This window comes from Oncorhynchus kisutch, linkage group LG20 (assembly GCF_002021735.2).
Source record: "Oncorhynchus kisutch isolate 150728-3 linkage group LG20, Okis_V2, whole genome shotgun sequence".
NCBI lineage: Eukaryota > Metazoa > Chordata > Actinopteri > Salmoniformes > Salmonidae > Oncorhynchus > Oncorhynchus kisutch.
Genome location: NC_034193.2, coordinates 12,751,834 through 12,775,507, shown reverse-complemented (window position 1 = coordinate 12,775,507; position 23,674 = coordinate 12,751,834). Strand labels below are relative to the sequence as shown.

Genomic DNA, 23,674 nt, shown 5'->3' with positions numbered 1-23,674 from the left:
ACTGTTTTCCACAAAAAACGCCAATGGCTTATTAAAGCAATTGACACGTTAACCTGGGTTACTGAGAATCTGACAGAGCCGGTTGCAGGCATAAGCGACATAAGCGGTTGCTTAAGGGGTCTAGACAATCTATACAAACGGAGCCGGCGGAGATCTGTTTGCATCCCTCTCTACGTAGTTCTATGTAGGTTTGCATCCCTCTCTACGTAGTTCTATGTAGGTTTGCATCCCTCTCTACGTAGTTCTATGTAGGTTTGCATCCCTCTCTACGTAGTTCTATGTAGGTTTGCATCCCTCTCTACGTAGTTCTATGTAGGTTTGCATCCCTCTCTACGTAGTTCTACGTGTGCGGCTGAATTTTTGGAACGCGATGCCAACGGACCTCCGTCAGTAGACTGTCTAGAAAACTCAGTCGGGTTCTCAACTTACTATGGCAAAATGACTAGAATTTTATGAAATGTGTTATATTGTGTTGCAATTTTCTCTTCGCCCCGTGGAAAAATGTGTAGAATTTCAGGAAATCAACATAAACTGGAAATGTTTCTTTCCACTGTAAAATTTGCCAGGAGTTTGCCCCGCCCCCAACCAAATGTCACGCAGGGCCCCCAGAATGCTAGACCCTGAACCCTCAGCAGAGACTTCAGACAGGCAATATGAAATATCAACGCTGTCCCTTTAAGAGCAAAGCTATGCAAAGAGCAGATAAGGCGTTGAGTGATGTCACTTTGCAGAAGTGAAAGTGACATATAGACAGGAAACTGAAACAACACAGAAACAACCATTATCCTGTTCCTCAGAAAGATAACATTGCAGCTTAAGAATCTACGTTTGTCGAGAAATTAAAGGAAAACACAAGATTTTTAGGTGAGTAAGAGAAATAGAGACAGAGGGAGATGGAAAAACCTTGACAGCAGGATCGCAACTACAATTCAGGATACCGAGGTCACTGCGAGAGTGAGAAACCCCCCCCCCCCACCAGTTTACGGTCTAAATGCTGACTCATTCCAGGAAGTATTTTAATAGTTGTTTTATTGTGTTCCAGAAATGGCGTCCTCTAGCCGTCTCCTGTCTGAAGAGCAGTTCCAGTGCTCTATCTGTCTGGATGTGTTCACAGAGCCTGTCTCCACTCCATGTGGACACAACTTCTGCAAGGTCTGTATCAGCGGATACTGGGATACAACTGGCCTGTGCCAGTGTCCAATGTGTAAGAGGACATTCTACACAAGACCAGAGCTAAAAACCAACACAGCATTCAGAGATGTTGGAGATCATTTTAAGATGATCAGAATCAGAGACACAGACGAAATCAGAGACACAGACGAGTCCCCTGCCGAGGCTGGAGAAGTGTCCTGTGTCTCTAATTCTCTCTTTCTTTCTCTCTCTCTGAGGACCTGAGCCCTAGGACCATGCCCCAGGACTACCTGACATGATGACTCCTTGCTGTCCCCAGTCCACCTGACTGTGCTGCTGCTCCAGTTTCAACTGTTCTGCCTTATTATTATACGACCATGCTGGTAATTTATGAACATTTGAACATCTTGGCCATGTTCTGTTATAATCTCCACCCGGCACAGCCAGAAGAGGACTGGCCACCCCACATAGCCTGGTTCCTCTCTAGGTTTCTTCCTAGGTTTTGGCCTTTCTAGGGAGTTTTTCCTAGCCACCGTGCTTCTACACCTGCATTGCTTGCTGTTTGGGGTTTTAGGCTGGGTTTCTGTACAGCACTTTGAGATATCAGCTGATGTACGAAGGGCTATATAAATACATTTGATTTGATTTGATCCTGTGACGTCTGCACTGGGACAAGGCTCAAGGCCCGGAAGTCCAGCCTGGAGTACCTGACCTCTTTCTGTGAGACTCACCTGCAGCCTCATCAGAGAGTCTAATAGACCCCATTGAGAACCTGGAAGACAGGATGTGTAAGAAGCATGACAGACTGCTGAAGCTGTTCTGTAGGACCGACCAGACGTGTGTGTGTCAGTTCTGCATTGAGACAGACCACAAGACTCACCACGCCGTCCCACTAGAGGAAGAGTGTGGAGAGAGGAAGGTTCAGCTGGGGAAGATGGAGCGACAGATACGGCAGATGATCCAGGAGCGACTAGAGAAGGTTCGGGAGGTCAAACACTCAGTAGAGTTCAGCAAGAGAGACGCAGAGAGAGAAATAGCGGACAGCCTGCAAGTATTCAGTGATCTGATGGATTCCATTCAGAAAAGCCAGGCTGAGTTCATTGAGGTGGTTGAGGAGAAGCATAAAGTAGCGGTGTTTGTGGACTATGAGGGGGGTTTGGTCTCCTTCTACAATGTGGAGGCCAGGGCTCATATCTACTCTTTCATTGGCTGCACCTTCACTGAGAAACTCTATCCATACTTCAACACCTGTGATAATGAACTTGGTCCAAACTTAGCCCCATTCGTCATCTGTCCTGTCAATCACACAGACTGTGTTGTATGTTGTACTTTAGCACATGATATTATCTGAAATTAGTATGGACATGTAATCCTATGCCGCAATGACGAGAATAAATAATATCTAAAGTAATATGGTGTTATGTACAGTTGAAGTCGGAAGTTTACATACACCTTAGCCAAATACATTTAAACTCAGTTTTTCACAATTCCTGACATATAATAATTCCCTGTTTTAGGTCAGGTAGGATCACCACTTTATTTTAAGAATGTGAAATGTCAGATTAATAGTAGAGAGAATGATTTATTTCAGCTTTTATTTATTTCATTACATTCCCAGTGGGTCAGAAGTTTACATACACTCAATTAGTATTTGGTAGCCTTTAAATTGTTGAACTTGGGCCAAACGTTTCGGGTAGCCTTCCACAAGCTTTCCACAATACGTTTGGTGAACTTTGGCCCATTCATCCGGACAGAGCTGGTGTAACTGAGTCAGGTTTGTAGGCCTCCTTGCTCGCACACGCTTTTTCAGTTCTGCCCACAAATGTTCTATAGGATTGAGGTCAGGGCTTTGTGAAGCCAACTCCAATACCTTGACTTTGTTGTCCTTAAGCCATTTTGCCACAACTTTGGAAGTATGCTTGGGGTCATTGTCAATTTGGAAGACCCATTTGTGACCAAGCTTTAACTGATGTCTTGAGATGTAGCTTCAATATCTCCACATCATTTTCCTTCCTAATGAAGCCATCTATTGTGAAGTGCCACCCGTCCCTCCTGCAGCAAAGCACCCCCACAACATGATACTGCCACCCCCATTCTTCACGGTTGGGATGGTGTTCTTCGGCTTGCAAGCCTCCCCCTTTTTCCTCCAAACATAACGATGGTCATTATGGCCAAACAGTTCTATTTTTGTTTCAGGTTATGTCGATATATGTCTCGTTTTACTGTGGATAGAGATACTTTTGTACCTGTTTCCTCCAGCATCTTCACAAGGTCTTCTGCTGTTGTTCTGGGATTGATTTGCACTTTTCGCACCAAAGTACGTTAATCTCTAGGAGACAGAACGCGTCTCCTCCCTGAGCGGTATGACGGCTGCGTGGTCCCGTGGTGTTTATACTTACATACTATTGTTTGTACAGATGAACGTGGTACCTTCAGGCGTTTGGAAATTGCTCCCAAGGATGAACCAGATTGTGGAGGTCTACATTTCTTTTTCTGAGGTCTTGGCTGATTTCTTTTGATTTTCCCATGATGTCAAGCAAAGAGGCACAAAGTTTGAAGGTAGGCCTTGAAATACATCCACAGGTACACCTCCAATTGACTCAAATTATCAGAAGCTTCTAAAACCATGATATCATTTTCTGGAATTTTCCAAGCTGTTTAAAGGCACAGTCAACTTGGTGTATGTAAACTTCTGACCCACTGGAATTGTGATACAGTGAAATATAAGTGAAATAATCTGTCTGTAAACAATTGTTGGAAACATTACTTGTGTCATGTACACAGTAGATGTCCTAACCGACTCGCCAAACTAGTTTGTTAACAAGAAATTTGTGGAGCGGTTGAAAAACAAGATTTAATGACTCCAACCTAAGTGTCTGTATATAGTCTATAGGTAAATGTGTATGTACTGGGTTGAAATATTACTATATAACTATAAATGTGGAGGCCAGGTCTTATATCTACTATTTTACTGGCTACACCTTCACTGAGAGACTTTATCCGTACTTCAATCCCTGTGATAATTACGACGGTACCATTGGAAGGATCTGGGGTTCAAAACGTTGATCCGACTAGATGAAAAATCATCGACGTGCCCTTGAGCAAGGCACCTATTTTTTTTTATTCTTTATTTAACTAGGCAAGTCAGTTAAGAACTAATTCTTATTTTCAATGAAGGCCTAGGAACAGTGGGTTAACTGCCTGTTCAGGGGCAGAACGACAGATTTGTACCTTGTCTGCTCGGGGATTCGAACTTGCAACCTTTCGGTTACTAGTCCAACGCTCTAACCACTAGGCTACCCTGCCGCCCCTTAGTTGCTCTGGATAAGAGTGTCTGCTAAATGACTAAAAACTTTGACTCTCTAGTCTGCTATACACACCATCTCTTATCCCCCAGTCCCTCTGCTTGGAACTGACTCCTCTTCTTTCCTGTATCCCTCCATCTCCATCTCTCCCTGCAGCACTGATAATAAGAGAATTACATTATATTCTGTAGGCCTAATAAATGTTTCGATTTTGTCAAGATTCCATAATGCCTATTTGAATTTAATTGGAATAATAACTGATCATTGCATCATGAATGAGTTTGTAAACGCCAAGCGCCAATCACCGCATGCAGACACACATACCAACACCGATCACTAGGACGACAATACTGCGTTGCTACGACAACCACACTCTCCTCCATCGCTATGGGAACCATCATCATTCTCTCAGCTCCCATAATCCATTTCACATTCTCAATGAGCATTTGACACGGTTCACAAACACACACAGAGAGTTGAGACCATATGGGGGGGTTGGTGTGTATCTGTGCTCTAACACACAGAGAGTTGAGACCATATGGGGTGGGGTTGGTGTGTGTCTGTGCTCTAACACACGGAGAGTTGAGACCATATGGGGGGGGGGGGGGGTCTGTGCTCTAACACACAGAGAGTTGAGACCATATGGGGGGGGGGGGGGTTGTCTGTGCTCTAACACACAGAGAGTTGAGACCATATGGGGGGGGGGGGGGGGGGGGGTCTGTGCTCTAACATACATGCATGCGGTGCACACACACACGAGATACTCAAGTTTACACCATCAGCTACACACACCATAGTAAAGCATACTGATGTACCGTACGCTAATCAAACTAAGGAGGGCCTTTTGCATCATCATATCCCAGACAAATCCTCACACATATTTCACCCAATCAGAACCATCCCTTGCCCAGTTAGAGACTCTGCTGTCTTTATATATATAGAGAGAAATATGCCTTTATGATTTAGACCAGGATGAGGGAGGAAAATGTTGTTGTGTGTTTACATGCGGTGTGTTTTGATGTTGGTTGAGAGTGATTTGTTGTGTGTTGTAAATAAAATAAAAAATTAAAGACCCTTCTGTTTGATTGGCCAGAGGACAGTGGGAGGGGTTTATTTTCCTTGACGCGGGTAACATCAAAAGGTCTCAATGAATCATTAGCACTGCAGGGATTTGGATGCTTGTGTGTGTGCATACAGTATGTGTGCTATGTGGATTTTGACACTTGGAGTGAGACCAGAAATGATGAATCAGCTGGCCTTTGCAGTGAGCGAGAGAACCCCACCCCTATCACAACCACCAGCCACAGAGAGAAAGAAGGAATAGAGATGGATGGAGGAAATGGGTTGGAGGGGAAAAAGAGTCTAGAAGGACATGAGTGAGTAGGAAGGGAGACTATATGAGTAGGGGAAGAAGGGGTGGGACATTTTATGGAGCACAAAGAAATGGGGAGATGGAAAGGGGGAGGGAATAGGAGAGGGAAAGGGGAGGGGGAAGGGGAGGAAATAAGAGAGGGAAAGGGGGGAAATACTAGTCGGAAAGGGAGAGGGGAATAGGAGAGGGGAGGGGAATAGGAGAGGGGAGGGGAATAGGAGAGGGGAGGGGAATGGGAGAGGGGAGGGGAGGGGAATAGGAGAGGGAAAGGGGAATAGGAGAGGGGAGGGGAATAGGAGAGGGGAGGGGAATAGGAGAGGGGAAGGGAATAGGAGAGGGAAAGGGGAATAGGAGATGGATGGAGGAAATGGGTTGGAGGGAAAAAGAGTCTAGAAGGACATGAGTGAGTAGGAAGGGAGACTATATGAGTAGGGGAAGAAGGGGTGGGACATTTTATGGAGCACAAAGAAATGGGGAGATGGAAAGGGGGAGGGAATAGGAGAGGGAAAGGGGAGGAAATAAGAGAGGGAAAGGGGGGAAATAAGAGAGGGAAAGGGAGAGGGGAATATGAGAGGGGAGGGGAATAGGAGAGGGGAGGGGAATAGGAGAGGGGAGGGGAATAGGAGAGGGAAAGGGGAATAGGAGAGGGGAGGGGAATAGGAGAGGGGAGGGGAATAGGAGAGGGGAGGGGAATAGGAGAGGGAAAGGGGAATAGGAGAGGAAAGGGAGAGGGGAATAGGAGAGGGGAGGGGAATAGGAGAGGGGAGGGGAATAGGAGAGGGAAAGGGGAATAGGAGAGGAAAGGGAGAGGGGAATAGGAGAGGAAAGGGGAATAGGAGAGGGGAGGGGAATAGGAGAGGAAAGGGGGAGGGGGAAGGGGGAGGGAAAGGGGAGGGGAATAGGAGAGGAGAGAGGGAATAGGAGAGGGGAGGGGAATAGGAGAGGGAAAGGGAAAGGGAGAGGGGAATAGGAGAGGGGAGGGGAATAGGAGAGGGGAGAGAATAGGAGAGGAAAGGGGGAGGGGGAAGGGGAGGGAAAGGGGAGGGGAGGGGAATAGGAGAGGAAAGGGGGAGGGGAAAGGGGGGAGGGAAAGGGGGAGGGGAATAGGAGAGGAGAGAGGGAAAGGGAAATAGGAGAGGGAAAGGGGAAGGGGTATAGGAGAGGGAAAGGGGGAGGGGAATAGGAGAGGAAAGGGGGAGGGGGAAGGGGGAGGGGAATAGGAGAGGGGAGAGGGGAAGGGGTATAGGAGAGGGAAAGGGGGAGGGGGAGGGGAATAGGAGAGAAAACGGGGAGGGGGAAGGTGGAGGGGAATAAGAGAGGGGAATAGGAGAGGGAAATGGGGATGGTAATAGGAGAGGGAAAGGAGGAAGGGAGAGGGAAAGGGGGAGGGGAATAGGAGGGGGGGAATAGGAGAGGGGAGAGGGGAAGGGGTATAGGAGAGGGAAAGGGGGAGGGGAATAGGAGGGGGGGAATAGGAGAGGGAAATGGGGATGGGAATAGGAGAGGGAAAGGGGGGGGTGGAATAGGAGAGGGAAAGGGGGAGGGGAATAGGAGAGGGAAAGGGGGAAGGGAGAGGGAAAGGGGGAGGGGAATAGGAGAGGGAAAGGGGGAGGGGGAGGGGAATAGGAGAGGGAAAGGGGGAAGGGAGAGGGAAAGGGGGAGGGGAATAGGAGAGGGAAAGGGGGATGGGGAGGGGAATAGGAGAGGGAAAGGGGGAAGGGAGAGGGAAAGGGGGAGGGGAATAGGAGAGGGAAAGGGGGAGGGGAATAGGAGAGGGAAAGGGGGAAGGGAGAGGGAAAGGGGGAAGGGAGAGGGAAAGGGGAAGGGAGAGGGAAAGGGGGAAGGGAGAGGGAAAGGGGGAAGGGAGAGGGAAAGGGGGAGGGGGAAGGGAGAGGGAAAGGGGGAGGGGAATAGGAGAGGGAAAGGGGGAAGGGAGAGGGAAAGGGGGAAGGGAGAGGGAAAGGGGGAAGGGAGAGGGAAAGGGGAACGGGAGAGGGAAAGGGGGAAGGGAGAGGGAAAGGGGGAAGGGAGAGGGAAAGGGGGAAGGGAGAGGGAAGGGGGAGGGGAATAGGAGAGGGAAAGGGGGAAGGGAGAGGGAAAGGGGGAAGGGAGAGGGAAAGGGGAGAATAGGAAGAAGAGAAATGAAGGGATTGTTAGCCTACCTGCGTTTTGCACCTCGTTTAAATAACTGTCATCAGCTATCACCTGAGAGGAGAGGAACACAGACATAGTTTCAGAATCACACAACGTCAGATAACACAACCTACTGTCAACATTTCACATCATATCTGTTACAGAACAAATAAATACTATTTTGACCCTCAAGAGGGAAAATTGGGTTTACCACCAATAAAAGACAAATGTCAAAAAATTAACCAAAGTGGTTTGATGAACCTCGCATGATGAATGACCTTGTCTAAGAGGCTTTAGCTCAGTGGGCTCGTCTTGTGATGTGCAGACGATGCAGGTTAAATTCCTTCCTGTCACAAGTACAAACACTTCAGACACACAGACATGCAGAATACAGAGACCTGAGTCATGAAGAAGCAAGAAGCAAGTATGAGAACGTTTCAGATAGTATCTGACAGAATGCTGTGTAGTACAGCCTCTCATAGTCACACAAACCAGGTCAGAGAGAGAGGAGAGACAAGAAGAGGAGAAGAAACTGGATAAAAGAGGACTCAGATAACATCTATGAACATTTCATCCTCTTCACCTTGACTTCGACAGTTCATTTCCACTCAAGGGAGTTAGAATGCAAGCACAGGCAGGCACACACACACACACACACACACGAGCGTCACCTCCCTGTGATATTGCCCTGGCTAATCATATTACACAGTGAACAGGGGTTTCTGATGAAAACCTAACATGCTGATGATATCTCCACTCATATCAATCTCACAGTTATCATACTGTTACAGCAGCGTATCAGATGTTACCACAGCTGAGACCAAACCAACACATCTGGACAGAGAGAGGCTCGATCTGTTCCAATATTCACACTAACATACCACTTAGAATGAATCAGTGTACTGGGCATGCATTCTAAATGGTAAAATTGTGTTGGTATTGGAACCGATGGCCTCAATTCTGTACACCACAGGTGTCTGCATAGCCGCACACAGGGACAGGGTCACAGAACAGGTACAGACACACACAGATATCCACCACAAGACAGTCAGCAGAGCCCGCTAAGCTAAAGCCTAAGCAATAGCTCTGGGAGCTAACTTAAGTCTTCAGGTCTCAGGCAAGGTTTCTCTTCACATGATTCACCAAACCAGTTCTGTGTCATTAACACCACACTGGCTTCCCCCCTGACCCCTGACCCTCCCACAACCAGTCTTAGCCTACACACACCTCAACAGACAGAAGTTACTATTTGTAGCAGGTTAGGAGAACTTAAGCAGCAGGCTCTGAGAATTAGGTCAAGGTTAGGAAAATGATTAGGTTTAGCTAAAATACTATACTAACCTACTATGAAAAGTCACTTCAATCCATAGCTGTAAACCATCTAGCCACAGCCCACCTCACCTCACCCCTCCAATCTCCTTAACTAAAAGATGCTTGTTGAGGGATCCGTGAGACAGTAATATAGTACCAACTCGGGATTATCTGTTTGAAAGGATAACTTCGAATACGGAGCAACAGTTGTAGGCCTATTGAGAAATGATTCACTCTTAAACCTGTAGGCAATAGGGCTACATTGTGTCTCAATGCAACATAATGCATATTGCAGATACAGATGGTGCTGATGTTCTGCTGGAGGGCTGGGTGATTGAATTGCTGCGACAACGGGAAACAGCGCGTGGTGCAACTGTACATCTACGCGCCACCAGGGGAAAACAGGCACGGGCTGGTTCCTATGACACCCCGCCATGAGGGAACCGTGCCTGTGTGTGTGTGTGTGTGTGTGTGTGTGTGTGTGTGTGTGTGTGTGTGTGTGTGTGTGTGTGTGTGTGTGTGCGCGTGCGTGTGTGTGTGTGTGTGTGTGTGTGTGTGTGTGTGTGTGTGTGTGTGCAACCTCGCTTTATCCGCTCAATTAGACAAAGACATAAAAACAGACTCTTGTGAGCAAACACTGACGCGGAACAATAATGTATATTATTAATGCCTGACTGATAATAAAGGCGATCTAATCCGTGCACCTACATTCAAACGGCTTCGTCCAGCACAATTAGTCTCTCTCTACCTCATTGTGGTACCTATAGGCTAAAACCAAGTATTGTTGAATGAAATGATAATGAAAAAACGCAACAAAACGTAAATAATGTTCCATTATAATGAAGTATGTGATTCCAACCATTATAAACACGTAGCCTATAGCACCTAGCCTAATGACCGTTATGTCGGTGGACAAAATGTGGGGCGCACCTTCAAAAAGAAAAGGGACACTGTTGTTTTATTTGACCGTATTTCTCAAGGTTAATTTAATTTAGATCAAATCTGTTTTGCAAGATAGACTTTTTCCAAGATATTCGCAAGAGTAAACATAGTCTACGTACGGGATATGAAAGTGTGAGAAAAAAAAGGTCTCACCTTGAAAAGGAACGCAATTATAGCACATAGGGGCCACTAAATTGGCTACTGATCGTAGTAGCTTACCTCTGAAAGCACTTGGAGCCAGAGGCAGTTGAGGCCGATCAGAAGCATCATTTTCCGGGTGTTTGGATCCATCCTGGCCGCTGTGTCAGTGTCACAGCCTGGTAAAGAAATGGCACACCTCTCCCATCTCTGTCACAAACTGACCGCGAGGTGGATCGCTATTCACCACCGCGCACGGACTCGAAAGAGGATGCCAATAGAGCGCGCGAAGGTGTAGGCCTGGTAAACTGGTTTTATGAATGATACGACAGAAACATCTCCCGTTTCAACCAAAAACCTCTCCTTTTGTCTTCTCTCTCTCTGATGATGTGAGGTGTCGGAATAAAACACACACCCCTTCGAGTGAACAGAAACACACACCCACACCACCTCCGCGCCTTGAGTGGAGGAGGCGACTAGCACCACTTTCGGTTGAGATCTAATTGTTCCGTTAGCTGATCCTGATCTAATTGCCACACCACATGTGGCAACTCTCAAACTGACAAGTTAACCACACCATGGGGATACGGTGCCTATTGCTGCTTCTCATTTACCTGGACCCCCTGCGCGTTCTCTGCCCCGCCACTGGAGGCAAGAAGGTGAAGCATAAGGCGATTGAAGCCAACGTCGCCGCGGCGATTCCCACCGCTTCCCCGCAGGACAACACTCGACCGAGGACCACGAGACGTACCTGGGCTACGGACACCATACGTGCCTTGATTACTGCATGACGTCAGCGGACAATATGAAAAAGCGTTCGAGTGTCTCAACACATCTCACCCCTACTGCTGTGAGGTCCATTACTACTGGTACTGCTGTCAGTTCAAAGGAAGACTAGACTACCATCAGGACAGCCTTTTGACCCGAGTATTGACCAGACGAACACTGCGGTGCACATCACTTTTGCAATTCTGGCGTACATTTTTTTTGGGGGGGGTGGGAGTTTCGGCTAAAGTTGCCTATGATGAAGCCACAGAGCCCCCTCCGGAAATGAATATCAATAGATATGCCATAGAGCATATATATTCGTAGAATGAATCAATTAATTAATAGGATGTCCAATTACAAAAGCATATTTTGACCATTTGTTAATTGTGTAAATAATCCTCTAAGAAAACCAATGGTCCATCCTTTGTAGGATGGCCAAAATGAAGGTGACTAAATCAAGGGTATTTAATCAGAGGTCCGCGGGCACCTAGGGGTCTACAGAGGCTCTGCAGGGGATCTGCACATTATTTTATTTTTAAAGTGGATTGTTTTATTTCAATGTTTTTATGAATATCGCTAGTGTCCTGTCACAAATAACTTTGATATTCTTGTTTATTTAAATCACTGAACTAAAATAAATACATTTTATTTGGTCTTTCATGTTACATCAGAGGTTATACACATGTTTTTATTTATTTAACTAGGCAAGTCAGTTAAGAACAAATTATTCTTTACTATGACGGCCTACCCCGGACGACGGTGGGCCTATTGTGCACTGCCCTGTGGGACTCCCAATCACGGCCAGATGTGATGCTGCCTGGATTCGAACCAAGAACTGCAGTGACGCCTCTTGCACTGAGATGCAGTGCCTTAGACCGCTGCGCCACTCGGGAGCAAGGCCAAAAAAGTATGTTGACACCCCTTCAAATGAGTGAATTCGGGCCTACCAGCCCAGACCTAGCTACAGGTCCACGAGAACGCTTGATGCTGAAGACTTCACAGAGCTGAACCAAACATACAGTATGTGATCAGTAGCCTTGATCAAATATGTTTAATTGAACACTCACAAGAAAGGTGTATAGGTACCTTGTAGTAAAGACAAGCAATTCTTATATAAACATAAAAGAGCAGACAGACAGAAAGAGTTATAGGTTTAAAAAAAATTATAATACAAAATAAGATCCATGCGCGGTGTCCACATGAAATCATAGTGTTCTCCCTTTGATGTCACACACAATGCTGGACAAATATGTGAATGTGGATCGCTTTGTGTTGCAACGGTGCATATGGTTAAATCGGCCTGTTGACCACGCCCACCTGTGATGTCACTGTCTAACTTCTTTAGGTAGCCTAGTGGTTAAGAGCATTGGGCCAGTAACCGAAAGGTCGCTGGTTCAAATCCCAAACAGACAAAACAATTCTGTCTATGCGCCCTTGAGCAAGGCACTTAACCCTAATTGCTTCACCCTTAAAGTTGTACTTGATAAGAGTGTCTGCTAAATTACTAAAATGCAAATATGAATATCTATCATGAATTGCTGTTACCTTGAACCTGGCACATTGGACTTACAAGTTATTGAATTCATATTGATATCTGATTTACAAAAGCAGTCAGTGAGGTTTGGATCTCACTGCCAAATTTGATTGCATGTCTTTGAATGTGATTTTGTCATGTTTGTTGCATTCCACAGCTCTGTTTTCAGAAACACAACAGTGACCTGGTTACACAAACCATTTAGTCCATGTTTGAAGACACAGCAATGTCTCTATTTCCTGTTACTAGATTTGAACACATTTCAGTTGCATGACCCTTGCTGGGTTAGAATGTTATATTTAACCAGGCAAGTCAGTTAAGAACAAATTCGTATTTACAATGATGGCCTACACCAGCCAAACCTGGACGATGCTGGGCCAATTGTGCACCACCCTATGGGACTCCCAATCACAGCCGGATGTGATGCAGCCTGGATTCAAACCAAGTACTGTAGTGATACCTCTAGAACTGAGATGCAGCGCCTTAGACCCCTGCCCCACTTGACTACCCGTACTATTAGAAACGTTTATGACCTGTCTGTTGAGAACACAGAAATCATTTTGAAACCAAAGTCAGAAACCTGCACACATAAGTTTGCCAAATTCTAATCCGATATGAACCTACATTTTAGTTTTCACATCACATAGACAGATGTCACGACATTCAATGTTGTTTTTCAACTGTTTTACAGAACATTTAATTGCTTTTGCTTTTAACATAATGTTTTGTCTGTTCCTATTCATCTCAACTTGATAATTGATTTATGGTTTTCAAGGCAAATTTCCTTTCAAGAACGGGGAAGTTTATTCAATCTAAACTTTAATATTTTCTTAAAGAAAAATGTAATACTGATAGTGTAACTTTAATGATGCATTCATATTTTATCTATTTAAAAAAATGAAATTTTACCCCCAATTTCGTGATATCAATTGGTATTTACGATCTTGTCTTATTGCTGCAACTGCCCAACGGGCTTGGGAGAGACTGAAAATATTTGGCATGGGCCCCCAGATCCTCAAAAGGTTCTACAGCTGCACCATCGAGAGCATCCTGGCCGGTTGCATCACCGCCTGGTGTGGCAACTGCTCAGCATCTGACCGTAAGGCGCTACAGAGGGTAGAGCGAACAGCCCAGTACATCACTGGGGCCAAGCTTCCTGCCATCCAGGACCTATATAATAGGCGGTGTCAGAAGAAAGCCCATAAAATTGTCAGAGACTCCAGTCACCCAAGTTATAGACTGTTTTGTCTGCTACCACACGGCAATCGGTACCAGAGCACCAAGTCTAGGATCAACAGCTTCTACCCCCAAGCCATTAGACTGCTGAACAATTCATAACAATCGCCACTAGACAATTTACATTGGCAAAAATAGAACTGTTTGGCCATAATGACCATAGTTATTTTTTTAAGAAAAAGGGTAGGCTTGCAAGGCAAAGAACACCATCCCAACCGTGAAGCACAAGGGTGGCAGCATCATGTTGTGGGGGTGCTTTGCTGCAGTAGGGACTGGTGCACTTCACAAAATAGATGGCATCATGATGAGGGAAAATTATGTGGATATATTGAAGCAACATCTCAAGACATCAGTTACAGCTTGGTCACAAATGTGTCTTCCAAAAGGACAATGACCCCAAGCATACTTACAAACAAAGTCAAGATATTGGAGTGGCCATCATTAAGCCCTGACCTCAATCCTATAGAAAATGTTTGGGCAGAACTGAAAAAGTCTGTGCAAGCAAGGAGGCCTAAAAACCTGACTCAGTTACACCAGCTCTGTCAGGAGGAATGGGCCAATATTCACCCAACTTATTGTGGGAAGCTTGTGGGCTACCTGAAATGTTTGACCTAAGTTAAACAGTTTAAAGGCAATGCTACCAAATACTAATTGAGTTTATGTAAACTTCTGACCCACTGGGAATGTGATGAAAAAAATAAAAGCTGAAATAAATAATTTTCTCTACTATTATTCTGACATTTCACATTCTTAAAATATAGTGGTGATCCTAATTGACCCAAGACATAGAATTTTTACTAGGATTAAATGTCAGGAATTGTGGAATTTTTTGTTTAAATGTATTTGGCTATGGTGTATGTAAACTTCCGACTTCAACTGTATCTGCATGGCATTTTGTCTTAATTTTGGCCGATTAACTCATGTTTATTTCTGAAGATGAACTCGTGTTTTTGCTCCGTTTATCTTCTCAGGCCAGGCAACAACCCATACTGCAGGCCTACTGTTCCATAAAGAAGTCAGCTAGCATTTGTACCAAGATTGGCATGGGCCATCATTCGAAAAAAGAGATGCCTCCCTGGCCACCAGTGCATATTTCCAAATTGCGTTAGCATTACCTGATCTGTGTTTGAATGTGACTGTGATGACAATACAATCTAAAAAACTATGTGGGTAGTCTTTTGTCCATTCTTTAATTATTTATTGTATGTTTGTGATTTTAGTGCACTATTTTTGGTTAATCGTGATTCATCACATTGTCTGAAAGTGTTCAAAACACACTGAAAACGCACTGAAAATGCACTGAAAATGCACTGAAAACACACTGAAAACGCACTGAAAACGCACTGAAAACGCGCTGGAAACACACTGAAAACGCACTGAAAACTCACTGAAAACACACTGAAAACGCACTGAAAACACACTGAAAACACACTGAAAACGCACTGAAAACACACTGAAAACGCACTGAAGACACACTGAAATCACACTGAAAACACACTGAAAACGCACTGAAAACACACTGAAAACACACTGAAAACGCACTGAAAACAACGCCATGTAAAAACAAGTTGACATTGAGGTTAAAGAAAGTGCGCTTTTTCAATTGACCTGATTTTGCTAACCGTCACTTTAGACCAAATCAATATGTCAATATTAGTGTCACGTTTTTATATAAGCAAAATCTTACTTTCAGAATTTGTGATTAATCGTAGCAAATCCTGTGATTAACTCAATTACAGTTCAATCATTTGACAGTCCCAATTTTAATATATTCTTTGCTAGAAATATTACTATTCATTAGTAGTAGCCTTAATTAATAAATTGCACCATACAGGGTTATAACTGGGGCTACCTTTGGTTCCGTGAAGAAGAATCCCTAGGGTTCTGATGAAAGAACGCTACAAAAGGGTTCTAGAACTTTAAGGGGTATGAAGCAAGCATTAGAACCCTTTTCCGTTCTTTATGGAACGTATTTTTCTTGGATTGTAGAGAAATGAGAAAAACTACTCGTCTTTTTTTACAGACTTTGTTTTATCTACCGACTTCAGGGCATAAGATCCCTCATGAAGTTAAAAGCTAAATGTGTTTTTGTCTTCACAAGTCTTTGAAGTTTGGTGTTCATTGTTAAAGGTTTGTTATCTCTAACCCAGATCTCTGCTCTGCCTATGTGAGTGTATGTGTGTATTGAGCAGGCGACTGCTGATTCTCTGGTTAGCTCTGTGCTGAGCTGGAAGCCAATGCAGTGTGTAGATGATTATCTTATCTCTCATCCAACTCTCCTTGTCTCATTTCCTTCACCTCCTCCAGCCTGTCAATGTGAAGATGATTATCTTATCTCTCTCTCATCCAACTCTCCTTGTCTCCTTTCCTTCATCTCCTCCAGCCAGTCAATGTGAAGATGATTATCTTATCTCTCTCTCTCATCCAACTCTCTTTGTCTCCTTTCCTTCACCTCCTCCAGCCAAAGAAGAAGCATGGTTCAAATCAGATAATTTGCACCCTTCATTTGGCTCTTGTTGACTCTCCTTATGATGGAGGCTAGTGAGGGGATTGGAATCGGGCTGAATCACACCTACCTATAACCTTGTTGCTACTCAGCAAAACAGGGCACACTCACACACACAACCTGTCCCTGTTTCTTTGTTGCTGTTGTTCCATACCCATCTAGTACCTCGCCTACTACACAAGAGTCACATGGTACAGTGCTGATTTTACAAATGTGCAGTTGTCATGGCAACACAAGGGTTACTACATGTCTGAGTGGTTGACAGAGCTCTCTCCAGTTCCTATTGCTAATTTGAGAAGCTACAATAGCACTCATACTGTTCGACAGGGGAGGATGTGACCAGGGATAATCACGTATAGAATACATTAGAATTAGAATTTAGAATTAGACTGCAGCATTAGAGTTAGACATGTGGAATCAGGCCATGAGTAGGCTTCGGTCCTATTCTGATGGATATCTTCACTGGGTCATAATAGGTGGAGCTTAGAAGATTTAACTTCACTTAACACAGGCTGAGTGATGACAGCACACGCACATCTGAAGCCTTCGTGAGGTTTCATGATGCCGTTGTAGAGTGTGTGTGTGTGTGTGTGTGTGTGTGTGTTCCACAATCCTACCCAGAGGCTTAGGTTCCAATCCCATTACCCCCCCCCCCCCCCTGCTCCTCATCCCCAAACCGTCCCATTAAAAAGAGCCAGCTCCCACAGCTAAGACAGTTGGTATGGTAACGGATCAGTGAAACTCAGAGTCTCTCCTTTTCAACACCCTTCCCTCTGAGGCAACCAGACAGACACAGTACTAACCCTCCCTGTGTGGGTTGTAAGGATGTGTGAATATGCTGTACTGCTAGAGAGAGGGAGAAAGTGAGCAAGGGGGTACAGGGACAGACAGACAGACAGATAGAGAGTCAGACAGGAAAACAGACAGGTACAGAGATGAACAGAGAGTTAGGCGGTACAGAGACAGACAGACAGACAGACAGACAGACAGACAGACAGACAGACAGACAGACAGACAGACAGACAGACAGACAGACAGACAGACAGACAGACAGACAGACAGACAGACAGACAGACAGAACAGACAGACAGACAGACAAGACAGACAGACAGACAGACAGACAGACAGACAGACAGACAGACAGACAGACAGACAGACAGACAGACAGACAGACAGACAGACAGACAGACAGACAGACAGACAGACAGACAGACAGACAGACAGACAGATAGACAGACAGACAGACAGACAGACAGACAGACAGACAGACAGACAGACAGACAGACAGACAGACAGACAGACAGACAGACAGACAGACAGACAGACAGACAGACAGACAGACAGACAGACAGACAGACAGGAAAACAGAGAGCGAGGCGGGGGTGTTTGTCTTCAGCAGCACTGTGTAGCGACAGATCGTTTATCATCTCCTGCCGCCAGCACGGAAGGTGTTGAGGGATATCATCCACCGCAGAGTGTGTGTGTCTGTCAGGAGATGTTTACAGGAACTCTCTCTTCCACCGGCATCTCCGCCCCCACAGTGTGTGTGTGTGTGTGTGTGTGTGTGTGTATGTGTGTAAGCTTGAGTGAGTGGAGATTAAAGTGTGGCCACACCCATTTTAAGGTCAATGTCATACATAACCTCTGACTAAGCCGGAAGTTCTGTACCATTATGGGGCAACACACTACCCCTGTACTATGAGCCCAGGTCGTCACAACATGAAATGGGGTGAGTCCACACAAAACCAGGACAACAACAACAAAAATACCATGATTTGGGGGATTTTCAGGAAATCTAATTCATAGAATGGTAATTTGGAGGAAGGGTTGTTGACATATATCATTAATTAATGTAAGGAAATTGTTATTGAAATAAAAATGCTACTCATATTACAGATATATTTATTAGACCAATATCTGCTTTGTAGCACCTACAGATGAAATACTGTGGAGGCCTGGGTATTGCCAAAATGTCATAAATATGCCAAAATATGAATTATATCTATTATGCTTTTAGATACAAATGTTTAAAAAAATATGTGAACAATACTTCTTTCGAAGGACTATGGATTAAAGTTAAATTAAAGTTTGATTAAAATCCCACTAATATACAGAACCAGTCAAAGGTTTGGACACACCATCATTACAGGGTTTTTCTTTATTTGTAGTATTTTCTACATTGTAGAATAATAGTGAAGACATCAAAACTATGAAATAACACATATGGAATCATGTAGTAACCAAAACATTGTTAGTCAAATAAAAATAGATTTTATATTTGAGATTCGTCAAAGTAGCCATCCTATGCCTTGATGACAGCCATGGAACCATGTGTGTTATTTCATAGTTTTGATGTCTTCACTATTATTCTGCAATGTAGAACATAGTAAATATAAAGAATAATCCTTGAATGAGTAGGTGTGTCCAAACTTTTGACTGGTACAGTATATCTATTTATTTTTTGTGAGTGTTGTGTTAGATGGTAGGATATTTGCATATTAATGTATTTTTCAAGCAACGTATAAGGGAGAGTTATTCTCCAGTCTAGTAGGTGGCGGTAATGCAACATTTATTGGATGCCAACCTCCGTTAAACCTCATCAAAGAAGAAGAAGAAGATCTAGAGCTGATTTGCAACCCGCCGAAGCAGATCTGGAGAAGAAGGAAAATGTCTCCTGTCTCCACACGCACCGTTCTAGGATCAGCTGGCCGTTAGGAAAACGCAAACAGCAAAGTGGTGAGTCGGAAAACCCTCACTAGTTGCACTGCAGTGAAGGTTAGCGCGAAAATGTTTCGCAACCAGTTCTGAATGTGTTGTATCATAATTTCGATTGGGCCTTATCAAATGCGCTACCTTCCCCCTTTGAGGCCTAGCCAGCCATGTTTAGGTTTAGACGAAAATAGCGAATATTAACGGTTTACTTTTCACTAAACAGAATTGCGACTGTGGTTCGGGTAAATTGCAACGGTAGCAGTTACTGTGTACTTCTAACAAACTTTATTGGGCCCAATCTATCATCTGAGTAGCTAGCTACATGCTTTTAATGAATGCACTGTGTTGGATTTACATAGGAAGCAGGTGTCCTTGCCAAATAGAAGATACCTAGCTTGCTAGCGACGTCCGGCCCGGAGCGCCTCCGGTGTGCGCGTGGGTGACCAACAGAGGGCGAGTTAGAATGTGACGTCAAAACTCCTAATGTTGTTTTTTGTATGACGACAAAGCGTTCTTATTACGAGCCCACAATATGTCATACAAATGTTATAGACATTCATTATTTACCAGAATAGAATCTTAAATATAAGTAATATACTTTGCTGAATTGGAGAGGGTGGGAAAGAGGATAAATATCTGCGACTGGTGGGAATTATTTATTTAATTGGTAGTCGAGTACCTCAACTCCATGATGATTCACGAGTTGGGCACAGACTAGAGTTTTAGAAACGAACCTCCGACTCGCTATGCAGTCGATACTTCGAAAGTGAAAATTCTCAAACCCTTGTTATGTACCTATGTTTCTCATCTGCGTGCCTTTGTTTGCTGAAGTCCATGCTTTTTAATAAAACATTATTCAAAAACAACCACCGACTGTTTTCTCATTGCCGTTCCTCTAAGAGGGTAACTCGCCAATTGAAAATCAACAAGGAAACAATCGGTCGTTGTATTTTATTAACGTTTTATTAAAATGTATGGATTTCAGCAAACAAAAAATGGCGGGCTAACGTAAGGGTTTAAGAATTCAAATTTTTGAAGCATCGACTGCATAGCCACTCGATGAGATAAGAGATTCATAAAAGCAACAACCCAAGTCTGGATGTGAGGTACTTGGGGAATCTAATTAGGAAATCACAGATATTTTTTATTATTGTAATGGCTTATTAATGATGACTATTACTCTGTAGACTAAAGTTTGATGTCTGTTTTTCTTCTGTCCTACAGACTTTACCCATAACTGACCTTAGAGCAGTGTGTAAGCTCATTCTCATCCTACCCCGGACGTTGCAAACAAATATAGAAAGGTTCAGGAGAAACTCTTCCGCACTCCAAAACAGTCACCCAGGAATTGAAGAGGAAGTGACATCAGAGCAGATGGAATCAAATCAGAGCCTGGCGGGGGTGGACTCCCAGGGCAACATGGTGTTCAGAGTGGTTAAACCTGTCATGGGCATCTTCCAAGTCTCCTCAGAACAGACCAACTCTGTCGGACAGGGGGGGTCGCAGCAGATGATGGTTGGGGGGCTGACGGGGTTACAAGGGTTATCCAACCTCCCCTCCATGGTGCTGGGGGATGGACAGGGTCAGGGCCAGCAGCAAATGGGGGACGTGAACCAGATGCAAGCCCAGATTCAGATCCCAGCAGAGGACATGTCCCAAACCCAGGTTGCCTCTCCGAACCACAACCACGTACCCCATGTTCCGTTTGCAGAGGTGTCGTCTCTCTTGGACCCCAACATGAAGAGTTCCAAGGCCCGTAAGTACCACAGCCAGAGACGGAGGGAATCAGGCCAGGTGTGGCCCCTCCTACTGGAGACCTCTCTTTCTGCAGGATGTTCTTGGGCTCCCGAGTGGCACAGCGGTCTAAGGCACTGCATCTCAGTGCAAGAGGCGTCACTACAGTCCCTGGTTCGAATCCAGGCTGTATCCCGTCCGGGGTAGGCTGTCATTGTAAATGGCTGTAATTGGGAGTCCCAAGGGGGGTGCACAATTGGCCCAGCGTCGTCCGGGGTAGGCTGTCATTGTAAATAAGAATATTTTCTTAACTGACTTGCCTATTTAGGAACCATAATTAACTGAATCAGTTGTTAGACCAGTGCTGGTGCAAAACCCTGCACACCCAGTAGCTCTCCAGGTGGAGGCCAACCTTCACCTAACAACTGATTCAGTTAATTATGGTCCTGAGAATCAGCTGATTAGTACAACCAGGTGTGTTCGAGTAGTACTTTTTTTCCCTTCTTCAATTGAACCTTAATTTAACTAGGCAAGTCAGTTAAGAAAATATTAGTATGGAATAAGTAGAAAACTCAACACAATTTGTCTCTTGTTCCTCTGGTCCTAGGCAAGTACCTGATACCCTATGACGAGATCAAGCGTCGTCTGGAGGCTCCAGAGAAGATGTCTCTGCGTTCACTAGCAGCCTACACCAGAGTCAGCCGTGGCCCGGCCAGCAAGAAAACCCTGCAGGAGTCTCTAAATATACTGGGTCTTACTCCTGGTACTACTACTTCTGTGTCTTCTTCCTTTTCCAAGCTCACAGAGGGTAAGCTGTGTGTGTGTGTGTGTGTGTGTGTGTGTGTGTGTGTGTGTGTGTGTGTGTGTGTGTGTGTGTGTGTGTGTGTGTGTGTGTGTGTGTGTGTGTGTGTGTGTGTGTGTGTGTGTGTGTGTGTGTGTGTGTGTGTGTGTGTGTGTGAGAGAGTGAGAGCATCTCTTGTGCTTTATAGATTGTTGTGTTTTCCAGGTGACACCAAAGCCCTGTGTAACGACATGAAGGACTTTGCCCATGACTACATAGACTTTGGCAACATGGCCAAGCAGCTTATTCCAGAGACCAACACTGTCCAACACTGGTCCAAGGTCATAGAAACCAGGTTAGTGTGGTTACAGCACGGTGTAATCACGAGTTAACTATGATCTATACTGTACAGTGAGACCGACCCTAACACACCTTTATTCTGCGATAGGAGCCACCTGGAGGCGATGAGGAAGTGTTTTCGTGACCCGGTCAACAGTGCGTCGTTCGACAACGTGACTCACGGCTTGGGCCTCGGGATGCTCGACGCCGCCCTCGACATGATTACCATGGTGATCGACAAACAAATTCGCATCCTGTCTGGCGCTGCGGCAACCGATCCCGTCGACACCGGCCCTCCAATGAGACGCATCCGCCGCCGCCACCGCAAGCCCCGAGACAACGGCAACGACAAATTGCACGGGTCGCTGGGTGGGGTTAAAGGTCAAGAGAAAGGGCCAGGGAAGGGCAAAGGGAGGGGCAGAGGCAGGAAGAAGATGCGGCTGCAGGAGTCTGGAGCTCCGGTTGGTGTTGCCATGGATACAACCCAGCAGCAGGATCAAGAGCATTGTCACCCGGAGGATGTGGAGAGCAGTGTTCTCACACTCGTCTCTGTTGGTTACGAGACCATCTCCAGCGGCCTCAATGCCACAGGACAGATCTGAAGATGTTTAACGGTTCAACCAACAATGCTTAACACGGGAATCGGACTTTGCTTAATATTTTCCCATGGGGAAGCTGGGAGCGGAACTGTCTTAGTAACGTTGTGGAACATTGTGGAACGTTGTGATGTTTAGACGCAACTCTGCTCTGGCCCACAGAACCCCAAACACTGAGAGGGAGGCATTCAGTGACCTCACAGCATTCTGGTTTAGAGTTTTGTTTTTGAATGTTGCAGCTCTTGCCTACTGATAAATTCAATCAATTGAATTTAGTTTTTTTTGTTGTCAGTTAGCACAGAGGTGAAGAACGCAGCTTTGTTCAAGTGGAATTCAAGTCAATCCAAAGATAACCTGATTATATTGAAAAACTTACAATGTAGAAATGAGTCTTAATTCTGGTCTTTGGGTTAAGGCAATCCATTCATTCCACCTACTCATCTGGTATTTGATAGCCCCGTTTATTTATATCATGAGTGGACTAGTTATAGCCCTCTCTCAATCTCCATGATTATAACATAGGGAACACATCATGCCAGTACTTTGTCAATGATTGTATGTTTATATTGAAACCTGGATTGCTGAAATATTGTATTAAAGCTTTCATTTTATTAATTCACCTCCATGATGTTCTTTATTTCTGACAGAATCAATGGCACAGCATCTGATCTGTTTCACTGAGGGAGTTTGACTAAGCTGAACCGGGGTGGCCTGTGACGTGACCGGGAAAAAGCGATAAATTGAATAGTAATCGGTCAACAAGGCAGCATCATTCAGAAACATGGTGCATCTTTTCAAATTCATTTTCTTTGAGAAGGCAGATAAAGTACATTGTGTTTTATCACGAGAGCAAAAATGTTTTTCACATGATACCTTGGAACCTTAAGTCATAACTGCACGTGCTTGACATACGGGCCAGCCGGTGTTATGATACTGGTGGATTGTACGGTTGTGGCTACCAGTACTGCTCCATCTAGTTGTCTGGGATAACAGTTATTAACAACTGTAGCATTTTAGCTAACTCTAACCTTTTTCCTAACCTTAATCTCATTCTCCTAACCTGCAATGTAAGTCAGTGGAGCCTGGTGGGAGGAGCTGTAGAAGGACGGGCTCATTAATGGCTGGAATTGAATAAA

At 44.8% G+C, this 23,674-nt stretch overlaps 2 protein-coding genes across 2 annotated transcripts in view; one reads left to right on the top strand and one right to left on the bottom strand.

The window, feature by feature from the left end:
- LOC109865578 (neurotrypsin) overlaps nt 1-11,224 on the bottom strand; it is a 36,837-nt gene extending 25,613 nt beyond the window's left edge. The window contains exons 1-2 of the mRNA XM_020453868.2: nt 10,414-11,224; nt 7,971-8,013 (exon numbers count right to left, since the gene is read on the bottom strand). Coding sequence (XP_020309457.1) covers nt 7,971-8,013; nt 10,414-10,485 — 115 coding nt within the window. The 5' untranslated portion in view covers nt 10,486-11,224. The remainder of the gene's footprint in view (nt 1-7,970; nt 8,014-10,413) is intronic.
- Nucleotides 11,225-18,952: 7,728 nt separating this feature from the next.
- Nucleotides 18,953-23,157, top strand: LOC109865901 (uncharacterized). The gene is made up of 5 exons (XM_020454401.2): nt 18,953-19,112; nt 20,313-20,844; nt 21,430-21,630; nt 21,829-21,958; nt 22,052-23,157. The coding sequence occupies exons 2-5, from the start codon at nt 20,463-20,465 to the stop codon at nt 22,542-22,544; spliced, it is 1,206 nt and encodes a 401-aa protein (XP_020309990.1). The 5' UTR covers nt 18,953-19,112; nt 20,313-20,462; the 3' UTR covers nt 22,545-23,157.
- Nucleotides 23,158-23,674: the final 517 nt, after the last annotated feature.